Genomic DNA, 22,380 nt, shown 5'->3' with positions numbered 1-22,380 from the left:
AGTATTATTATTATTATTATCATTAGAACATACGTGATCCGGATCTTTGGAGTTTATTTTCATTTTAAGATCTCTTGACTATTATTGTTATTGCTACACACTATTATTATTATTATTAGTTTTTGTTACTATTATTATTAGTATTATTGATTTGGTGTTCTATTGCTTGTGTTTGTGTGATTAGTTGCAACCATAGAGCGTAGGAACCATGACTATTACTTGAGACCATGTCCTGAAACGAGGGGTGTAGGAAAGAGTAAAGATAGGGAGCGTTTATTGCGTTTGGCTTCTTGGAATGTAGGAACATTAAATGGTAAGTTGCTAGAATTGGTAGATGTGCTTAAAAGACGTAGGGTTTAGATAGCATGCCTCCAGGAGACTAAGTGGAAAGGACATAGAGGGGCTGAGGGTAATGGGTATAAGTTGTGGTACTCGGGGTCTGATGGAGCTAGGAATGGAGTGGGGTTTCTAGTGGCTAAGGAAATACACACTAGTGTGGTGAAGGTGATAAGACATAATGACAGGATTATGGTGTTGAAATTAGTACTAGGAGAGGAAGTTGTGGCAGTAGTCTCCGCCTACGCCCCTCATGTAGGCCTAGGGGATCAGGAAAAGAGAGAATTTTGGGATTGCCTAGACGCAGTGGTAGGGGGCATACCTAGGGGGGAGAGGATTTGCATAGGAGGTGATTTTAATGGACACATTGGTAAGGCTAACGATGGTTTTCAAGCCGTACATGGGGGTTTCGGTTTTGGTGATAGGAATGAGACCGGAACAGATCTTCTAGATTTTGCGGTGGCACATGACCTAGGTATTATAAATTCTTATTTTAGGAAACAAGATTCTCATTTAATCACTTTTAGCAGTGGCGTACGCGACACGCAAATTGACTACCTTTTGATGAGGCAAGGAGACCGACATTGGTGGAAGGACTGCAAAGTCATACCTGGGGAGGCAGTTGTGACTCAACATCGACTTCTAGTGACAGATATAGCCTTCAGAAATAAGCTGACTGTTCGAGAGAAGAAAGGTACACCGAGAATTCGATGGGGAAATTTGAAGGACGAAAATCTCCTACTGTTTAAGGATAAACTCATACTGCATACGCAGGCTCGACTAAATGGGGACTCAACTCATATATGGGAAGCTATGGAGACAAAGATCATCCAAGTAGCAAAGGAGACTCTCGGGGTCACAACAGGAAAGACAAGTGGGCATAAGGAGTCTTGGTGGTGGAATGACGCAGTGCAAGACAAGATAAGGGACAAACAAGGATGTTTTAGGGAGCTAATGAGGTGCACGAATGAGGAGGAGCGAGTGAAATTGAGGGACAGCTACAAAACGGCCAAGATAGAGGCGAAGAAGGCAGTGGCGGAAGCAAAGAAGGCGGCCTTTAAACGGATGTCTGAAAGTCTAGAAACAAAAGAGGGGGAACATGCTATGTTTAAGATTGCCAAAGCCAGGGAGCGTAGAAGGCAAGATCTAGGACCGGTGAAGTTCATAAAGGATACAGATGGGCATGCACTGGTCAAGGAGCAGGACATCAAGCTAAGATGGCAAACCTACTTCCACAATCTTTTTAACAATGGGAGAGCTTACCAAGAAGAACATGACAAGACAAACTTTCAACGACAACAATCGAATAACTGCTACTGCCGACGGATCACACGAGAAGAGGTGAGGATGCACTTAGGAGGATGGGAAGGTCTAAGGCGGTTGGCCCAGACAACATACCCATCGAGGTGTGGAAGTGTCTGGGGGAGGAAGGAGTCATGTGGTTAACTACTCTGTTCAATAGTATTCTTAAATCAGGTAAGATGCCAGACCAGTGGAGGAGCAGCGTTGTAGTTCCTATCTATAAGAACAAAGGAGACGCCCAATGTTGTGGTAACTACCGAGGAATCAAACTACTAAGTCATACTATGAAGCTATGGGAAAGAGTGATTGAGGTTAGACTTAGACGAGAAACTCAGGTTACGGTCAACCAATTTGGCTTCATGCCGGGGCGTTCCACCACAGAGGCAATACACCTTATAAGAAGATTAATGGAAAAGTATAGGGAGAAGAAGCGTGATCTACATATGGTGTTTATTGACCTAGAAAAGGCCTACGACAGTGTGCCACGACAGGTGCTCTGGGAGTGCTTGGAGGGTAGAAGAGTGCCCAGGAAATACATAGAGATAATTATGGATATGTATACCAGGAGTGAAACAAGTGTCCGTGCGCCAGTGGGGGATACTGATTTCTTTCCTGTAGAGGTAGGTCTTCACCAGGGGTCAGCGTTGAGCCCGTTCCTTTTTGCAGTAGTCTTGGATGAGTTGTCAAAGTCGATTCAGGGGACTCTCCCGTGGTGCATGATGTTCGCAGACGATATTGTGTTACTTGCTGAGAAAAAACAAGATCTAAACATGAGGCTTGAGGAGTGGCGAACAACCTTAGAGACAAAAGGTTTAAAGATTAGCCGATCTAAGACGGAGTACCTCCACTGTGATTTTGGTGGGATAAACGACAATGAAGACGCACAGATCACAATTGAAGGGAAGGTGGTCCCGCAGGTAACGAAGTTCAAGTATTTAGGATCATTTGTACAGAGCGATGGGGAATTAGACAGTGATGTGACCCACCGAGTTCAGGTAGGATGGTGTAGATGGAAAGCAGCCACAGGTATATTGTGCGACAAGAGTTTCCCGACTAAACTAAAGGGAAAATTCTATAGGGTGGCAGTTAGACCTGCAATGCTATATGGAACAGATTGTTGGGCCATCAAGAAGGCACAAGTGCGGAAGATGGAGGTAGCAGAAATGAGAATGCTACGTTGGATGTGTGGGCACACAAGGCTAGACCGAATAAGAAACGATGTGTTTCGCGAGAGATTAGGGGTGGCGAACATAGCAGACAAGATAAGAGAGTGGAGATTGAGATGGTTTGGACATGTAAAGAGAAGACAGACGATGAATCCTGTTAGATCCGTAGAAAACATTACTATAGAGGGGAGGAGGGGTAGAGGACGACCGAAATTGACTTGGGATGAGAGGATTAGGCATGATTTGATAGACCTAACCTCTCCGAGGACATGGTTGAGGATAGGAATTCGTGGAGAAGTAGAATTAAAGTTAAGGATTTTTAGAGAGAATTGAATACCTTAGGGCTTAGACTTAACTTATTTAGGTCACATACCATAATGGTATTTCCCTTACATATATTATTATTATTATTATAATTATTATTAGCTTTTATATAGCTGTTAAACTGTGATCTTATTATTAATATTATTATAAGTAGTAGTAGTTTTTATATAACTGTTAAACTTTGATTTCCTTTATTTTGCTTCATACACATGTTCTTAGAGCCGAGGGTCTCTCTGGAAGCCACCTCTTTATTCCTTTGGATAGAGGTACGGTGTGCCTACATCCCACCCTCCCCAGACCCTACTTATAGCTTTGCTGTCGGTGGGATTTTACTGGGCATGATTGATTGATTGATTGATTTTTGGTGTTTTGAAAAAATAAAGAATGTATTTACAAAAGAATATCCGAATCATAAAAATAGACAATATTTTTGTGTTTTTCAATGATTTATCAAACGAAATATATTTTTGTATTTTTGTTGAGTTTTGAGCAGAGAATCATATTGACCAAATTGCCCTTCCATCACAGTTTTATATTTCAGCGATATTATGACTGGCGATAAGTCGGTCATTGGTATTGTTATCCACATAAATCTAATAACACACATTCAAGTATTTTTGTGATATGATTAATTTGTTCAATTAAAGCACAGAATATCAGAAACTATCAGCCTCTATCTCGGTTCAAGCTTAATTTGATTTTTGCCAAATCACCCCAACTTGACTTAAACTATTATATTGTTGATCAAAATTTTTGATACCAATTTTGAAATTTTGAGCAATGCATCAAATTTCCTTTACTGTGAGTGAGTATGCACGAGTCCATCTGTCGGCTTACATACATTGTATCCCCTGGGGTCCGTTTCTTAATGGTATTAAGACGCGCGCAAGGGAGGAACAAATGTATGACTAACAGCGGATTTTGATCAAGTCAGTAATTTGAAAGTTTGTAGTAAGTACAGAGTGATCAAGTTTAATGACTTTGGGTTTGTTTTAGAAAGCGAGTGAAATATTCATGCTTATGAATACCCAGATGATTAAGCCGCATAAAGACTCACAGTGTCCAGAATCCAAACGCTTGTTATTTGCTTTATTTTATTTTTGGGTGATCAACAAATATAAGACTTGAGTATGACTGGTTATTACATTTCTGCCATCCTCACCGAGACTTTTGCTAGAGACTAACACCTCTTTCAATTTGGCGTTTCTTTATGTTTATATCACATACTTTACTCTACTGGTTTGTTTTAAGACCTACCAATGCACCAATGCAATTAAGCACACAGTCTTTTAAGCTTACTTTTTGCTGGATTTGGGGTCAAAATAATCAATGTACTATCATTTTCTCTTTTTGCTTCAAAAACTCAAAATTTTGAGGAGCATAAAATGATTTAAAGAATGCCCCAGTTAACTTAAGTTCACAAATTAATGGCTATCCTATTCATCTACAAGTAGAGAACAGGACCAAGACATGCAAGCATGCTTTACAAACTTAAATAACTGACTAAATTCTCAGCTAAAAATAAAATAGAATGCTTAATGAACGCCCCAAATACTTTCCATTTGTCAGATAAATGGCTAACCCGAAGATTTCAAAAATTATCAGGACCAAACATATACAAGTATATGTCCTTCGAAATAGAAGCAAATGACATAATTTTCAGCGATCATAAACGAAAGTATTTTTGGTTTTTCTCTTTACAAACTAAAAACACAATCTTTTTGACTTTTCGGATTTTTCTTAACAAAAACGAAATTCACATTCTTTTTGACTTCTTCAGAAATTTTTCTGTACAAATTCAAATCACAATATTTTTGAAATTTTCTAATTTTTAAAAATGTTTTTGGTTTTTCAGATTAAAAACAAGAAAGAAATATTTTTGATTTTTCTATGTTTTCTAATGTTTTTGGGTTTTCAAATATTAGAATGAAACAAGAAAGAACACAATATTTTTGATTTTTCTAGAATTCTCCCCCTAAAACCTAAAAACATAAAGAAGTTAAGCTAAAATAATAAAGCAATTTAAAGATAATTATCCTAATTTTAGGATCTCAGCAAGGGTCTTCAATCCATTTAAACCAAGCAAAAAGTTAAAAAGTGTTTTATCAAACGCTTTGGTAAATAGATCGGCTTTTTGAAAATCTGTGTGCACTTTCTCAAGATCAATTAATTTCTTTTCATAGCAATCCCGTATAAAATGATATCGAATTTCGATATGTTTTGTTTTAGAATGTTGTACAGGATTCTTTGTGATACTAATAGCAGCAGAATTATCAATCAAGATGGGAGTAATAAGAAACTTCAAACCGTAGTCGCGAAGATGTTTTTGTATCCACAAAACCTGGGAACAGCAACTCGAGGCTGCAACATACTCAGCTTCGGCGGTTGAAGTGGAGACCGTTGTCTGCTTCTTACACTGCCAGGAAACAAGTCGGTTTCCTAAAAATTGACATCCTGCAGTCGTTGATTTGAAGTTGATCTTGCGTCCTCCATAATCTGAGTCTGAGTAGGCAGTAAGATTGAAAGTATCATCCTTGGGGTACCACAACCCGATGTCTGGATTTCCCCTCAAATACTGAAGAATTCTCTTGACTGCAGCTAGGTGAGTCACTCGTGGACTTGCTTGATACCTAGCACAAAGACAAACAGCAAACATAATATCAGGGCGAGAAGCCGTTAAATACATTAAAGAACTGACATAGCACGATAAAGGGTCGGATCAACGGTATCCTCCAATTCATCCGGTGATAAATTGTGACCCACGGGAAGAGGAGTGGAAGGTATTTTTCCGGCAATAATGTTGAACCGTTCCAAGACATCGTTCACATATTTTGTCTGATGAATGAAGATTCCCTTATCAGACTGGTGAACCTGCAGCCCTAAAAAGAAATTGATCTCTCCCATCGAGCTCATCTCGAACTTAGTCTGCATGGACTTCTCGAACTCCTTACACAATGTGTCGTTTGTAGACCCAAAAATAATATCATCAACATAAATCTGGACTAGGAGAAGATCATCACCAATATTCTTGTAAAACAAAGTGCAGTCAACCGTTCCACGTTTGAAGCCGTTATCCGTCAAATGGTCGGCGAGCGTGCCATACCAAGCTCTCGGGGCTTGTGTAGACCATACAGGGCCTTGTTTAATCGGTAAACACGGTCCGGATAATCAGGACCTTCAAAACCAGGAGGCTGTAAAACAAACACTTCTTCGTGAAGTTCCCTATTTAGAAAGGCACTCATAACGTCCATTTGATACACTTTAATGTTCTTGTAAGCAGCATAAGCCAGGAAGATTCGAATCGACTCTAATCTTGCCACTGGTGCATAAACCTCAGTGTAATCAATACCCTCTTGCTGATGAAAACCTTACACCACTAAACGTGCTTTGTTTCTGACAATCACCCCTCGATCATCTTTCTTACACTTAAATACCCACTTAGTCGGAATGGCTTTCTGGACTCTAGCAGGTTTGTCTATTAAGTCCCAAACACCCAAACGTGCAAATTGTTGTAGTTCTTCTTGCATGGCTTCTACCCAAGAAGGATCTTGTAAAGCCACACGAGAAGTTGTTGGCTCGACTTGAGATAGAAAACAGGAAAACTTAGCAACAGCTGCAATTTCAGATGCGTGTAAGTCAACATGAACACAGAGAGCATTATTGCCACTTGAAGAAGCGATTTGATGTCGTGTCTGAACCCCTACATCAAGGTCACCAATAATGTTTTCTTGTGGATGATAATTATGAATCCTGAGAGTAGGATTTTCAGAAATAGTAACATTTTCAGATAAGTTAGTATAATGTTCACCCAATTCAGGAGATGAAACATTATTCCCAATTACTGAAGCATTATCATCAGATGAAGTAGAAGCAGTATCATAATTAACAGGAGCTTCGTTTTTAGGTTCTTCAGTTGGAGTAACAAGTGGAGCTTCAACGTCATTTGAACTTGTAAATCTTGGAATTTCCAAATGTTCTTCAAAATATGCACGAACTAAATCTTCATCTGGATGATCAATTGATGGAATAAATAAATTGAACAGACCATCGTAGTCAAACATCCAGTCGGGACCTTTCCCTTTGGAGGAGTAGTGTGCTTCTAACAATCAACATGGTACCACTCTTCGACACAACCGGACGTAAAATTAAAAACCCATTTCTTAGGTGACGCATACCCTAAGAAATACCCTTCAATGGCTTTCTCTTCAAATTTACCCGCATCCTTCTTTAGCAGAGTACAAGGACACCCAAAAGGTTCCAAATACTTTAAGTTAGACTTACGATTATTCAATAATTCATAACTGGTCTTCTTTAGTCGTTTAACTGTTAGAACACAATTGAGAGTGTAACAAGCCGTAATTGGATAGGAAGCTTAGAATCAGCGAGCATCGTTCTTGCAGCTTCAATCAAGGTTCTATTCTTTCTTTCAGCAATGCCATTTTGTTGAGGTACATAAGGTGCACTATATTCACGGTGAATTCCCTTTTGGATACAAAAGAAATCCAACATAGTGTTTTTGAATTCAGTTCCATTATCACACCGAATTCTTCTCACCTTTTGTTTGTAAAGTGATTCGATTTTCGTGATAAGGTTTTGTACCAAAACAGGCGTTTGATCTTTCGAGCTCATGAATAAAACCCACGAATATCTCGAATAATCATCAGTCACGACAAGACAATACCAGTCTCCAGAAATACTCTCATGATTCACTGGACCAAACAAATCCATATGAAGTCGTTCAAGAGGAGTATCAATGGAATTCAATAACTTAGAGGGATGTGTCTTCTTTTTCTGCTTGCCCTTTTTGCATGCAACACAGTGATCGGATAACTTAAAATTCTTTAACGAGACACCCTCAACTAAGTCATTTGCCATTAAATAATTCATCTTTCTGACATGTAGGTGACCCATTCTACGATGCCATAGAATCGAGTCTTTCTCGGTTGCTTTCGAGACAAAACATGTTTCGATCGATGTGGATACCTTAGAACTCATATTTAAGACATAAATATCATTTGATCGTGGTGATCGCATGACAACCATGTCCTCGGGAATAACATAACCCGGTTTCAAGATAAGACATTTTTTGTCAGTAAATATCGTAGTGTACTTTTTATCACAAATCTGCGATACACTCAATAAGTTATGATCAACTTTGTCGCAATAATTCACTTTCTCAAATGTAATGTGACCATTTGAAACTTCACCCTCTTGTGTGATCATGCCCCCAGAATTCCCAGCAAACGCTACATTACCCCCCTTCAATATTTCTTACGTTGGTTAATAGGTCGAGATTCCCAGTGATATGACGAGAACATCCGCTATCCATGATCCAGATTTCACCAGAAATGGTCTTGGATGAACCCTACACACAAACCAAAGTGATTAGTTCAAAAAGGCAGCCCAGGCCTCAGTCTTGGGCACCTTTTGGTTTTCTCTTTGATCATTAACTTGAACAGATTTCAACTGTTGTTCAGCCACTTGTGAATAAGTTACTGGCTTCCTAGACTTTCGTCTTAAGTAAGCTACTTGAACAATGTTTGAATTCGTGTTCCTACAAATTGGCTCATGAGGAACAAATTTTGGTTTCACTTGACCATGTGTCTCGTTGACATGAAGAACCTTCCGTGGATTCACATTAGAGAACATAATATGAGTGTCATCAGTATACAACACAGGTCGTTTCAGAATCTCCTTTACCAGTGGAATTGGTTTAGAGTTGTCCTTGGTAAAAGGATGAAGATTCTGATAGCTCTTCTGATTACAATCCCTCACAACATGACCAAGTTGACCGCACAAGAAACAAGTTCGCATGTCTACACGATGTTGTTGCGAGGTATTTGGAATGAATGACCCAGAAGTTTGATGATGACTCACATTTTTAGTCATGCTCTTAGCAAACTCATCAGATAATTCAGATTTCTTCTTTAAGTAAAAATCTAAATTAGAACAGTTCGAAAAACTATTTAGTGTATCTGTCCCAGTTGACTTAATAAAGTTAATTTTTTTAGCCTGTTTTAAAAAGTTGTTTTGCCTTAGTCAATGGGTCAGATTGAACTGATGTTTTTGCTTGAGCATACACACGTTCAAGTTCTTGAATTTTTGAAGTTTCATTGACAAAAACACTCTCAATAAGTTCAGGTTTGATAATACTTATTGGAATATCTTTTTCAGTGAACATCGTATCCATTCCTTTTAACTTAAAAACTCTAGTCGATGAAGACTTAGAACGGAGGATTAATGAAACACATTAAGTCCTCGTCAGAAATCTTTGGTTTAACTGACTTCTTTGCCTTCACTGATTTGGTTTTCACAGTTTCTTCCTTGTTCACTTGAGATTTGAATGAACCATACACAGCTTCCTCAAACTCTTGAGGCTCGCACATAATATAATTAGAACTAGGAATGTTCTTATTCTTGTGTATAATCTCGGGTTCAAACACATCCTCGATAATGACTTTGTCAACATTTTCAACAAAGACCTTTTTGCTTTCCACATGAGGTTTTTGAGGAGCAACTTGGGTTTTAACATTTTTAGATTTAACAGATTTAACATTTTCTGAAATCACAGGTTCTTTCAAAATTACCTCTTTTTCCTTTTTAGCAAAAGGATTCATTTTATAGTCGTTGTGAAATGGTGGAGGAATTTCTACAAAACCTATACCCTTTTTAGAGTCCTTTTGTTTTCCAGAAACTTCAATAATTTCATTCAACAAAAATGAAGAATTTCGAAATTTACTCAACTTGTTCTTCAACTCAAGAACCTCATTCTCAAGCTCAGTTATCTTAGAACGATGTTTCAATATTTCTTGAAACTTTTGGTCATTAATGGTCATTTTCACAGATAACTCGGATTTGAGATCATGGTTACTTGTCGACAATGCTTCAATCTTTTCTCGAGATCTCATTTGAGATTCAAGAGATTGTCGATAAGTATCTTTCAGAGACGCAATTTCTCGTATAAGACAATCATTTTGGTTTTTCAAAGCTTCTAACTTAGATTTGTTAGATTCACAATCAACACATGATACCTTAACAGATGAAGTAGCAGAAATAGAGTTACTAACCTCATTGATTTTGGCCATGCAAGCAAACATTGATTCGGAAGACTTGTCGCGAGAGTCGTCAGAATCAGATCCAGAATCATTATCGGAAGAAATCTCACTAGCAGTTGCATCTTGACAATCATTGTGTAATCCAAACATAGCCAAATTTGCTTAAACATCATTGCATACTAACCGTTGTGACCAATCAGTTCCATCTGCTAACATTGCTTGTGTTGTAGAAGAATATGATTTCTTTTCAGCATCACTTCCTCGTGAAGAAGAAGCATTTTGATTTTGACCACGATAACCAGTGTATTCTTTCCTTGGTTTGTCACATTCCTTTGCGAAATGCCCAAATTCTTGACAATTATAACACTTTACTTTTAATTTGTCAAAACCCAACTTCTTGTTTAAAGCTGGAAGATCTTTTCCAGTTCTCTGCATGAATCTTTTAACTTTAAGGACGATCATAGCCATGTTCCATTTTAAATCTATGATTTCTAGATCATCTGGATCTATCTGATCATAGTCCTCATCTTTTAAATCACTTGTGGCAATCTTACTACTCACTAAGTTTTCATATGAAGACATAAAAGTCGTCAGAAAAGCAAAGTTTTGCTCAGCTTCCTTCATATTAACACTACGTGGTATAGCAAATGGATTTGTATTAGTTGAACTTCCAGAACCACCCGAATTACCAGCAGAGTAAAAACAAACTTTTGGATCATTAACCATAGTTGATTCTTGTTCACTTGCAGCATGAGTAAGAAAAGCAGTGATTGGAGAGATCGTTGAACTAAGAGGCATACTTCCACCATAGAAAGCTGGATCTTGATTTTCTTTGGAGGATTTTTGACACTTAAGATCATACTCTCTGGCTTCGATCTTTTGTAAAAATTCAAGTGCCGTCAAGTCTTCATTCAAGAAATAGTCATTTTATTTCAAGACCATTAGAAATGTTGAGTAAGAACTTGGAAGCACACTTTTAATAGTGTCAATTTTATCCCTTTCAGAAATTTTCATTTTCATCTTGTCCATTTCAGCAATTAAATGACTAAATCTTTTAGTCATCTCTTCAACTGTTTCTCCCTTAAATAGATTAAAGTTTCGAAACTGAAACTTGAGCATCACTTTCTTACTCTCAGCTGTGTTTCCCATGCTTCTCATACGCAGATGTTGAAATAAAGACGCACATCTCTTGATACTACCAACTTGATGAAAGATATTTTCTGGTAATGCCATAGTCAGAGTAGAATAGGCTTTTATCTCGATTTCTAAAGCTTTCTTCTCTTCTTGTGAGTATTGAGAAACAACTTTAGGAGTATACCCAATAGTATCATCACCAATCATTGGTGCCACATAAACTTCATCAAGACAGTAAGAGCAATCAGGATGAACAGATCCTAAATGTGCACGAAACCGAGGTTCCCACTTGGCAAAGTCACTGAACTTCATCAATCTTGGACATTTAGAATGCGAACCTATCTCGGTATCAAGTTGCAACATCTGTTGCATTAACATGTTTTGAGAAGCTAATGCATACATACCGGCCATCTTTGAAAAGTTTCAAAAATTTAAAGGGTGTAACAAATAAAATTTAACAATCTGTGAACAGTTATAGCGAACTGTGAACAATTATAGCAAACTGTGAACAGTGTTTAACGAATCAACTCTTAACAAGGTTAAGATTGACCAAATGGCGAAACAGATAACGAATGAGATGAAGGTTTAGCGAATCACAAGTCAACTTAGCGAATCACAAGTCAAACTTAGCGAATCACAAGTCAACTTAACGAATTGACCAAACGAATCACAAAGGATTAGTTTAGCGAATCACAAATGATTAGTTTAGCGAATCAGATGATAATCAGTAACGAATCGCCAAAATAAACTTAGCGAATCACTAAGGAATACTTAGCGAATCAGCTACAGTGGATTAGCGAATCACACTATAGCGAATCAGGTTGTTACAACCGTTTGTAACAAACTCTGACACCTTATGCCACGTGGCAAAGGTTGTTAGGACACAAATCCCAAGTTGGACGCGTGTCACACGAATTAGATTAGGCAAATCAGTCACTATAACGAACAGGCTAGGGAACTACTTAAAATGGGTAACGAATTGACAAATTCAGATAACGAATCAAGATGAAACATCTAACGAATCACCATACAGATGATAACGAATTACGTTCATCTTCAAATCTTCAATCATTCAACATAATTTTCCAGAAATTATGAAGATCAACCCAGAAACCCAGAATTGTTAAATCCGTAATACGACTTCGTTATTCAACCAAATCGCACAATCTACCTACCAAAATCCTCGTAAACCAATTCCGAATCCAGTACACTAAACCTCGTGACCGAACGATTTCAATTACTCAACCAATTTATCCAATAACAATACTCTGTTTCGGACTTAAACCGAAATCAATACCAAACAACACAAATCCAAATCAAATCTCAATTCCTCTAATCCGAACCTAGCCAATACCTTAACCAACACAAACTCAATCCAATCCGTCCATAATTCAACCAATTCAAACACAAATTGATTCAAAACCTCTTAAACAGAAAATTTAATAAAAACGATAACAAAATCAACATGAAATCAAGTGTATGAGCACCAACAGCTCTGATACCACTTGTTTGAACCCGTATGATTCGTATCAATAACAATAACAACGAACAGATCTCAGATCTGTGTTTATACTATTAATACGATTAAGGATCTAGCTCATAATTAACATTGATTCGGTGTTATATATGTATATCTATTATCAATATATAATCTGTATAATATTAGGTGAAGCTTGAGAGAGAGTTTGGACAACCATTCGTTAATTAACTCTCAAAACTTCTCTTCAAAACGTGAACAGGAGTTCACTATAAATAGAAGGTGATCTGGTTCGCTAACATCCCCTAGCGAACCAGCCTCCCCTTCGTTACATACATTAAATTAGCGAAACACCCCCTGATTCGTTAACATCCCCTAATGAATCAGGAGGGAATGCATTTACTGACTAGTTCGCTAACATCCCCTAGCGAACTAGCCTTTATCTTAGCGAACTAACTCAATAAACAAACTATTATTACATTAAATCATAAATAAAACATTAACGTTAAATACAAAGACTCTAGACGCAAAACCGTGCACTAACAAAAACAGGTTATAACAAGCCCACACGGCCCACTAGAAGACAAAATAGACGTTTTTATGATTTCTCAACATTCTTGGCAGCCTTGGGACATGTTGGAATCCACCACATTCTGCTTGAATGGTATGACCTGGTCACGTAGCTCGGCCATGCCATTTTCTGACGTTTTTCGACTTCCAGCTCGTTTATCTTCGTACGCGCGTACCGGCTTCATCCGAGCTCCGTTTTAGCTTATTCTTTCTCCATTTAATTCGTTTTCTCGCTCTCTTCAACATGGGACCTATAAAATACATAAAAGTGTAAATTCACGCAAGAACTATAGATATTCGTTAACGTTTAAGCACAAAATAACATAAAAACTATTAGGAAAACATGTCGGTTTTACACCATATCAAAACTATAAAAATCTTGATTCTAAAAATATGTTTGGTAATTGTCTTTAAATATACATGATATAGATCAGCGTGGTTGTATTTAAATTGGTCTAATTTGTAACTACTATGCACTAAAAAGATGGAAAACTTATTTTTAAAATATAGATTTTTATAGTTTTGGACCGGCGTAGAGATGGTTTAAAGCATTTTTATAACCGAAACAACTCGAAAATCAAACCGAAAATGGAATGGGTTGAATCGATTATGTAGAAACCGGTTTGGAACCGACTAAAACCTTAGGTTCGGAACCGATATGTAATTTGCTCCCCAAAACCGGTTTACCGAACATAAACCGGCCAATCGAAAAAAAAAACGGTGAAAACCCTAACCCAAACCGATCAAAACCAGGCTAACAATGTAGACTAATGTCATCTAGGTTAACATATTCCCAAACCCGAACCCAAACCGATCAAAACCAGGTTAACATATTCCCAAGATTGTTGATATTCTTGCTCAACTTCTCATAGCTGGTAAAATTTAATAGTTTTATATTTTGTTTAAAAGCTGTTGCATTACACACAGATTTATGTGTATATATATTTGACATGAAGTGTATTGCATATCTACAGAAGAAAACATGGAACGTGATGCAGTGCATAAAGCTCTTCTGTCGGTTTGAATTTAAACAGTTTGTTCAAATGGTTACACTTTTTAGTTTTGTTCAAATTTAAATTAATTAAAATAATATAATTGTTTTCATATAAAAGTGAAACCATTTGAACAAACTGTTTAAATTCAAACGACTCGTTTATAAAACTGCCCATTTTTTCGCATCTAGTAATATTCAATAACTAGTACATATTGAAGGTCATAATCATAGCCTGTTTAGTTATAAATAAAAAAGAACCAATAACTCATACTAAATTTGATTTAATATATGTAGTAATTGCTTAATAAATTTATAATTGCACACACCAAACAGCCAAAACCAAATGATAATTGTCTTGAATGCCATCACACCAAATATCCAAAATCAAATGATAATTGTCTTAAAAACCATCATAAAACAAAAATCCAAAACTAAATGAAAAATGTCTTAAAAAACATCATACGAAACATCCAAAACCAAATGATAATTGTGTTAAAAACTTAACCAACTTATTACTTTTCCTTTTTTGGAGTCAGTAGATTTCAAAACTTGCCAACTTCTTTATTGCCTTTCAAAGACTTTGCCACTGCTTTTGTCCCTCAATTGCTTGGTTCCACTTCATCATCGTCATACACATCAACCAAATTGCGCTTTAGATTAGTTGAGGGCATCACAACAGAGTTGCTACATGACACGGGTGTGGTATTATCACCGGTGAACGACGTAGCATCCTTATATAAAAAAACAAAAAAAGAAGTTGTTAATGACACTTTTAAGGATTAAATATTCAAATGTAATGTACAAATGATGTAAGGGAACCTTCATATTGACAGTGTCTTGAGAAATGCTATCTCCTTTTGTTATATGCACGGAGTCAGACAACTCATTCTGTTGAGAAAACAGGAAATGCATATTTTAACTAAAAAATAAAATACTATTATAACTAAGTTATATGAAAATGAATGTAACCTGCTGTAGGTTGAATTTCTTCTCAAGAGTGTCAATTATCTTTGAATCATCAGAGAATTTAGAAATTTCAAAACCCGTTTCTTTTCTATCCACATTATATTTCTTGATATCGATAAGCAAACTTCTTATTCAATAAAGTGTTCAAAACACCAGGGAATGGTTCAGATGTCTCACCCTGCATAAAATATTTATTAAAAACTGAACGCATAGCATAATGTTATCCATGATACTTTCCATATACTTATTATAATTATATTAAACCTTTATAAAACTTTCGACCAAATCATTAGCAGCGACTTTCAAAATTTTAACCGTTCCCTGTCCCATAATGTCAAATCTATGATGCTAGTAGGATCTTGTACTCGTATAAGTATTCTAAACCTTCAAACAAAAAAATTAATGGTCCCGTTGGTTTAGTATGAACAGGTTTGTTATAGTAATTTCCAAAAGTAATTATAAAGAAGCATATAGACGGTGCAGAAGGTTGTTAAAAAATTGTTCACAACAAACCTATAACCGGATTAAAGTTTGTTTATATACCTATTGATTGCAGATAACTCTTTATCTTTGCATTTATGATTACTGCATTTTGTTTCGCCCTTTCTAACCCCCTTTGGACATGTGTTGCAAGATAAGTAGTACCAAATTTGAGTTGGTGGTACATACTTAATGGTGCCAGGAATGAAAACTGATCTAACCTGTAACAATAACAGAAATAATAATTTTGGTTATGTACTGTTTGATTTTTATATAAAAATAAAATTGTCTACTACTAATAACAGTAACCGTTTTCATATGGACTTCTGCAATGCTATTAAATCCAGTCTTGATAAGGAAATCATCTTCAACAGAGCAATTGACAGATGAGGCAATAGACTTCTGACTTGAACCCGTCAGTCCATTGGTTTGGTCACTCAGCCTAAATATATACTATACAACAATTATAGTATTATAGTACTAAACATAATATAAAGTTATAATATGTATTGAAAACATTAAATTCATGCAGCAACATTAAATGATATTATGTCTTGAATGTCATCGTCAATGAAAAGCTTTGAATAAACGTAGTCGTTTGAAGCCCATGTCTTTTCTACAAAAGATTCAACCATTTAAAATGTTTATGTTAGAAAATACAGAAAAACATAAAAAATAATATTAACAACATTAAAAATAAATGAAATTAGTTAAAAGCAATTTAAAACTTACTTTCCCAGAACTTGAATCTACCAAATTGAAAGATAACTACAACGTTGGTCTTGTCGGATTATTTGCTATATAATTGGTCATCAGATTAGCATAATCCCCAAAGAATGTGACATTGATAGCATTACCGCTGTATATCAATTAAGCTGTATTTAATATGAAAAAAATTAATATTTAAAGAAGTACCATAATTATTTAAAAAAAACTAACTTTAAATCTTCAAGATGGACGATAACTTTTGGTGTGGGTGTCCCTACTTTTCCGATAAAAGTAGTGGGCTTTTCCGAGCCTGTGATGTATCCAATAATATCTGTGTAACCATAATAGTTTAAATTAATATTCTGCATTAAAAATGAAAGTGAAATTAATTTAAAAGATGGAGTTACTAACCAACGGTTTTAAACTCATGAAATTTATTGTTGTTCATATCTTCAAAACTTGCGAAAGTAAAGCCATATGATTCTCCCAAGAAATCGTAAACTTCAACAACATCAGTTTCATGAGTAAAAGATACTTTGTTTGGATTCCCCATAAACTTGTTGGTAGCACGATTTTCAGCAAGAGACGCCTTAGTAATTAAGATAGTAGAGTTGAGTTCAATCAAGGTTTTAAATTTCAGCCAATATTCGTTAATGATGCTACCCATCATATTATTTCCCTACAATTTAAACAAAAGTATAAAATTTAATTAAAAATATATAGCGAATCTTAACATATATGTTCAACCAATACACATTAGATTACCTGTTCGTCCACTAAAACCATTTCAACGATATAAACTTCACCCTCTACGTTGTAGCTCATATTTTTCCAAAACCGAATAATACGGACCTTGACACTGAAAACAATTGTTGAGACATCAAGTTTGTTGAGCATGGTAATCACTAATCACAATATCATCTTCCTTTGTTTTGCTGTGAACAAAATAAGAAATCAGTTTACATAGCGACAATTAGTATTTTAATATAAATGATTTCATAAAATTTACCTGGTATTGCCAAAGAGTTGATTTTCATTGCTGGATGTTGACATGTTGGTTGATATTAACATACACCAGAAAGTATAATGCAAGTGTATTCCTGCATCCTTTGTTATATAGTAGTGTAACAGTTCCCTGAATAAAGAGAAGTGTAACCTCAAATGAGAAAAAAAAGGAGTTAGATGATGATAAGAAAAAAATCACACGTGTTTCAATTCAAAATCAGACGCGTTTCAATTAAAAATGATAACAAAATAATCATATGTTTTATCTTCAAATGAATTTGAATTTAAATTATGTTTCAATTAAAAAATTATAATAATTAAACCGGTTTTGTAGCACATGCGGTGCCAAAAAAAAAAACAAAGCATGGATTGAGGAATTATTTAAATAGATAGATTATGGATGGAAAAAAAACCTTAAAAGGGGGAAAAGATGTATTCAGCAACTTATTACAATAATTAAAATACATGTTGAATTGAAATAATAATAATAAAAATAAATACATAGTTATACTGTAGAGATGGACAAAAGCATTTCTATAACCGAAACGACTTGAAAAACAAACCGAAACTGAATCGGGTTGAAATCGATTATAGGCAATTACCGAACCGAGACCGGCCATTCGAAAAAAAACATTGTAAACCCGAACCCCAAACCGATCAAAATCAGGTTAAGAAACAGGTTTTGATCCCGAACCGTACCCGATCATAAATCGGTTTAGATTTATTAAGCTCTACAAAAGAAAACATGGAAGAAAACATGTATTCAGTAACTTATTACAATAATTAAAATACATGTTGAATTGAAATAATAATAATAATAATAATAAATACATAGTTATACTTTAGAGATGGACAAAAGCATTTCTATAACCGAAACGACTCGAAAAACAAACCGAAACTGAATCGAGTTGAAATTGATTATAGGCAGTTTACCGAACCGAAACCGTCCAATCGAAAAAAAACATTGTAAACCCGAACCCCAAACCGATCAAAATCAGGTTAAGAAACATGTTTTGATCCCGAACCGTACCCGATCATAAATCGGTTTATACTTATTAAGCTCTACAAAAGAAAACATGGAAGAAAACATGTATTCAGTAACTTATTAAAATAATTAAAATACATGTTGAATTGAAATAATAATAATAAAAATAAATACATAGTTATACTTTAGAGATGGACAAAAGCATTTCTATAACCGAAACGACTCGAAAAACAAACCGAAACTGAATCGGGTTGAAATCGACTATAGGCAGTTTACCGAACCGAAACCGGGCAATCGAAATAAAAACATTGTAAACCAGAACCCCAAACCGATCAAAATCAGGTTAAGAAACAGGTTTTGATCCCGAACCGTACCTGATCATAAATCGGTTTAGACTTATTAAGCTCTACAAAAGAAAATATGGAAGAAAACATGTATTCAGTAACTTATTACAATAATTAAAATACATGTTGAATTGAAATAATAATAATAATAATAATAATAATAATAAATACATAGTTATACTTTAGAGATGGACAAAAGCATTTCTATAACCGAAACGACTTGAAAAACAAACCGAAACTGAAACGTGTTGAAATCGATTATAGGCAGTTTACCGAACCGAAACCGGCCAATCGAAAAAAAAACATTGTAAACCCGAACCCCAAACCGATCAAAATCAGGTTAAGAAACAGGTTTTGATCCCGAACCGTACCTGATCATAAATCGGTTTAGACTTATTAAGCTCTACAAAAGAAAATATGGAAGAAAACATGTATTCGGTAACTTATTACAATAATTAAAATACATGTTGAATTGAAATAATAATAATAATAATAATAATAATATTAAATACATAGTTATACTTTAGAGATGGACAAAAGCATTTCTATAACCGAAACGACTTGAAAAACAAACCGAAACTGAAACGTGTTGAAATTGATTATAGGCAGTTTACCGAACCGAAACCGGCCAATCGAAAAAAAAACATTGTAAACCCGAACCCCAAACCGATCAAAATCAGGTTAAGAAATCGGTTTTGATCCCTAACCGTACCCGATCATAAACAGTTTGATCCCGAAATAATATAATTGTGTTTTCATATAAAAGTGAAACCATTTGAACAAACTGTTTAAATTCAAACCGACTCGTTTATCAAACTGCCCATTTTCTCGCATCTAGCCTGTTTAGTTAAAATAAGAAAGGAGAATAACTATATTATTGAATACATTTATCATACCCCCACATCATGTCATGTATCTAACATATATCAAAACTTATACAAAAAGATACACATATTTGATTTGCAACACATAAATAAGTATATTATTCAATATCTTGCTAATCGTTCAGGTATGGTATTTTTAACATAACGAAAGAATGGTGTAAAATCCAATTGACAAAAATAAACTTAGAATTACCAGCTACACATGTAAATAAGCAGATTAAACTTTATCAAAAGTTAACTTTTAATTAGATAAGATAAAAAAACCACAATAAGATGGCTCTACAAGAAAACCCTAAATCGTGGGTTAGAAAAGAGGCACAAAATTGAAGGTTAAATCACCTGGTATACACACATCTTGATTCAATAAACACAAGGCTACAAGAGAGTAAGTGAAAAGAATCCATTAAGTTGAGTCAACGATTCTTCACACAACCCATCAAATAGCTGATACCACACGTTAGAATGGCCTATATCATTATTCAGGTTTTGGTTGGAGGTGTAGAAAAGGAATTGTGAAGATTGAGAAAATAAATTGTGAAGATGATAATCTGTGTCGAAGTAGATATAGAAATTAGAAATTAAAGAAATACGAAAAAAAAAACCTGAATAAGTTAGGAAAAAATTGGTAGGTGGGAAAATAAAACTCTGGTTGATTGGGAAAATTCCTTTATTACAGAGGGTAGATACGTTTTATTTAATTATTTGTTTATTTTCGTCGATTTCAATAAGTTATAACTTTCTTTTATAAACTAGATTTTCAAAAAGTTTTATTAACCAAGTTATTAGTTTTACAAATATATAATTAATTTTATTACGAGTAACGTCGGGTATGGAATCAGTTCTTGAATAACTAGGTATAAGAAAAATCCGAAATTTTCACTAGTCTTGTGCAACCATGATCTCAAACCGACCTGTAAGCTCACAAGGGGCAAAAGACACAGCCATTCGATACCAAACGAAACATGATGTGCTCGAACTCACTTGTCAATTACAAAAAAGGCTCGAGCTTGTTAACTCGTATTGACACCATGCCAAACTCCCTTAATCCAGTTGATACACATTATTAAGCACTTGTACACAATAGGAACTGCTTGCTAAGAAAAACACAATCATGAACCCCTAATATGTTTTCATTTACCAAAAGATAGTGTTTCCCCATTTACATTGATATCTATGCTTCTACCATACTGCATTTTCTTTTCTTATCATATTCCTAACTGTCATTAGTCATTACATTAGTTAAACTACCCTCCACAACTAATCAAGTATCCTCCTAAAATATCACCAAAATCTTCTTCCATTCATAAGTCCATCTTGTTAATTCTTTACACATCTTCTACATCTGCAAAAAAAAACCTCTAATCCCCTGCGCCTTCAACCTCACCCATTACGCCCAGTATCTGCACACAATGACCCAAAACAACAATTAATGCATCATCCACACATATAATCATTCATTACCACCACTTGACGACGACGAAGAGCCACTCTCCGAGCTCGACTCACCATCCTTCTCGATTTCAATCGGAGTGAAAACAGTCGACCCCATCTCATCCCCAATATCAACATCTTCTTCTTCTTCTTCTTCCACCACAACCTCATTACCTCCCGAAGAACCCAAATTAGCCACCACCTCGTTGCCATTTCGCATTATGAAACCATGCAGTCCCCAAAGCGTATCGTTATCAAGAGCCGCAATATCAAGCTCGAGTTCATCCTCTTGACTTTCCTCAAACTCTAACCCTAAAACCCCTTTCTTCACAATCTCCATTATCTGATTCATCCCCTCACGCCCTAACCTCAGACTCATCAACCTTGCCGCGAGCTCGGTTTTTTCTGCATCCGTCATCTCCCTATGCTTCTCCAAAACCCTAGCCACCGGTTTACGCTTCTTCACTTGATTTACATCCTTGCGATTACTCGAATCCCACATATTTTCCAACAGCAGCAAAAGCCGCTCAGCCATAAGGTACACATTCGACCCCTTGCCATTATACACCATCGCATTCTGAAACGTTAACCGCACGTCCGAAGCGAACGACAGCGGAGAGTTATACCCGTTTTTCGCTAGTTTGGACCTGATGGTACCGAGATCCATGGGTTTGTTAATAACGCTATGATAATCGAAAAGCTTTAAAGCAACCGCATCAACCGGAGCATTGAACACCCAACCGTGCTTGTGCTGCATCAACTTACCGAGTATTTAACCGCATTCCCGCATCTTCATCTTCCTCTTCTGCGCCTGTGTCATTCGAGCACACTGCTTTTTTGCATCACGTTTCCGGCCAACGGCAGACTCCAACAGCCACTGCCGGAGGAGCCGTACACGTTCAAGGTCGGAGATCAGGCGGGTTCTGGTGTACGAGCTGAGGCGAAACGTGATGTACCTGAGGCCGGAAGGCGTTGGTGAGTTTGGACGAAGAAATGGCTAAAATAAGGGTTAGGGTTTTGAAATCGTGTGAAATGAAGGTTACTCACTTGCAGACCCCGTAGAAGAAACTGGTTTTAGTCGGGAATTTTGAGAAAGTGAGTATCAAATTATATTAATATTGTTGATGTGTAGATTGATTCAGGGTGACACGTGGACGGTATGCCATCCCTGAAGCTAAACATTCACAAAAATGTTTGTTTTAAATTAGTTACAAACGGT

The 22,380-nt window shown here is 36.0% G+C and overlaps 2 protein-coding genes across 4 annotated transcripts; both read right to left on the bottom strand.

Moving 5' to 3' along the window:
- Positions 1–14,679: 14,679 nt before the first annotated feature.
- LOC143625266 (replication protein A 70 kDa DNA-binding subunit E-like) lies at positions 14,680–17,314 on the bottom strand. Of its 3 annotated transcripts, none has more exons than XM_077095653.1 (5): positions 16,924–17,314; positions 16,744–16,843; positions 15,868–16,663; positions 15,328–15,708; positions 14,680–15,246 (listed from the first exon to the last, which is right to left on the bottom strand). In XM_077095653.1, exons 1-3 carry the CDS (start codon positions 17,180–17,182, stop codon positions 16,573–16,575), a joined length of 450 nt encoding a protein of 149 aa, XP_076951768.1. In that variant the 5' UTR covers positions 17,183–17,314; the 3' UTR covers positions 14,680–15,246; positions 15,328–15,708; positions 15,868–16,572. The 3 variants fall into 3 exon arrangements, with proteins under 3 accessions (XP_076951768.1, XP_076951767.1, XP_076951766.1); XM_077095652.1 differs by having other exon boundaries at positions 14,680–15,502; positions 15,589–15,708; XM_077095651.1 differs by having other exon boundaries at positions 14,680–15,708.
- A 3,772-nt stretch (positions 17,315–21,086) lies between these two features.
- Positions 21,087–21,993, bottom strand: LOC143625265 (transcription factor GTE3, chloroplastic-like). The gene has a single exon (XM_077095650.1). The coding sequence runs from the start codon at positions 21,916–21,918 to the stop codon at positions 21,181–21,183; it is 738 nt and encodes a 245-aa protein (XP_076951765.1). The 5' UTR covers positions 21,919–21,993; the 3' UTR covers positions 21,087–21,180.
- Between the last annotated feature and the right edge of the window lie 387 nt (positions 21,994–22,380).

This window comes from Bidens hawaiensis, unplaced genomic scaffold (assembly GCF_021521415.1).
Source record: "Bidens hawaiensis isolate Kalapana, Puna unplaced genomic scaffold, B.hawaiensis_p1.1 tig00004030_1, whole genome shotgun sequence".
NCBI lineage: Eukaryota > Viridiplantae > Streptophyta > Magnoliopsida > Asterales > Asteraceae > Bidens > Bidens hawaiensis.
The sequence above is the reverse complement of the archived record's forward strand: the minus strand, read 5'-3'. Positions and strand labels throughout refer to the sequence as shown.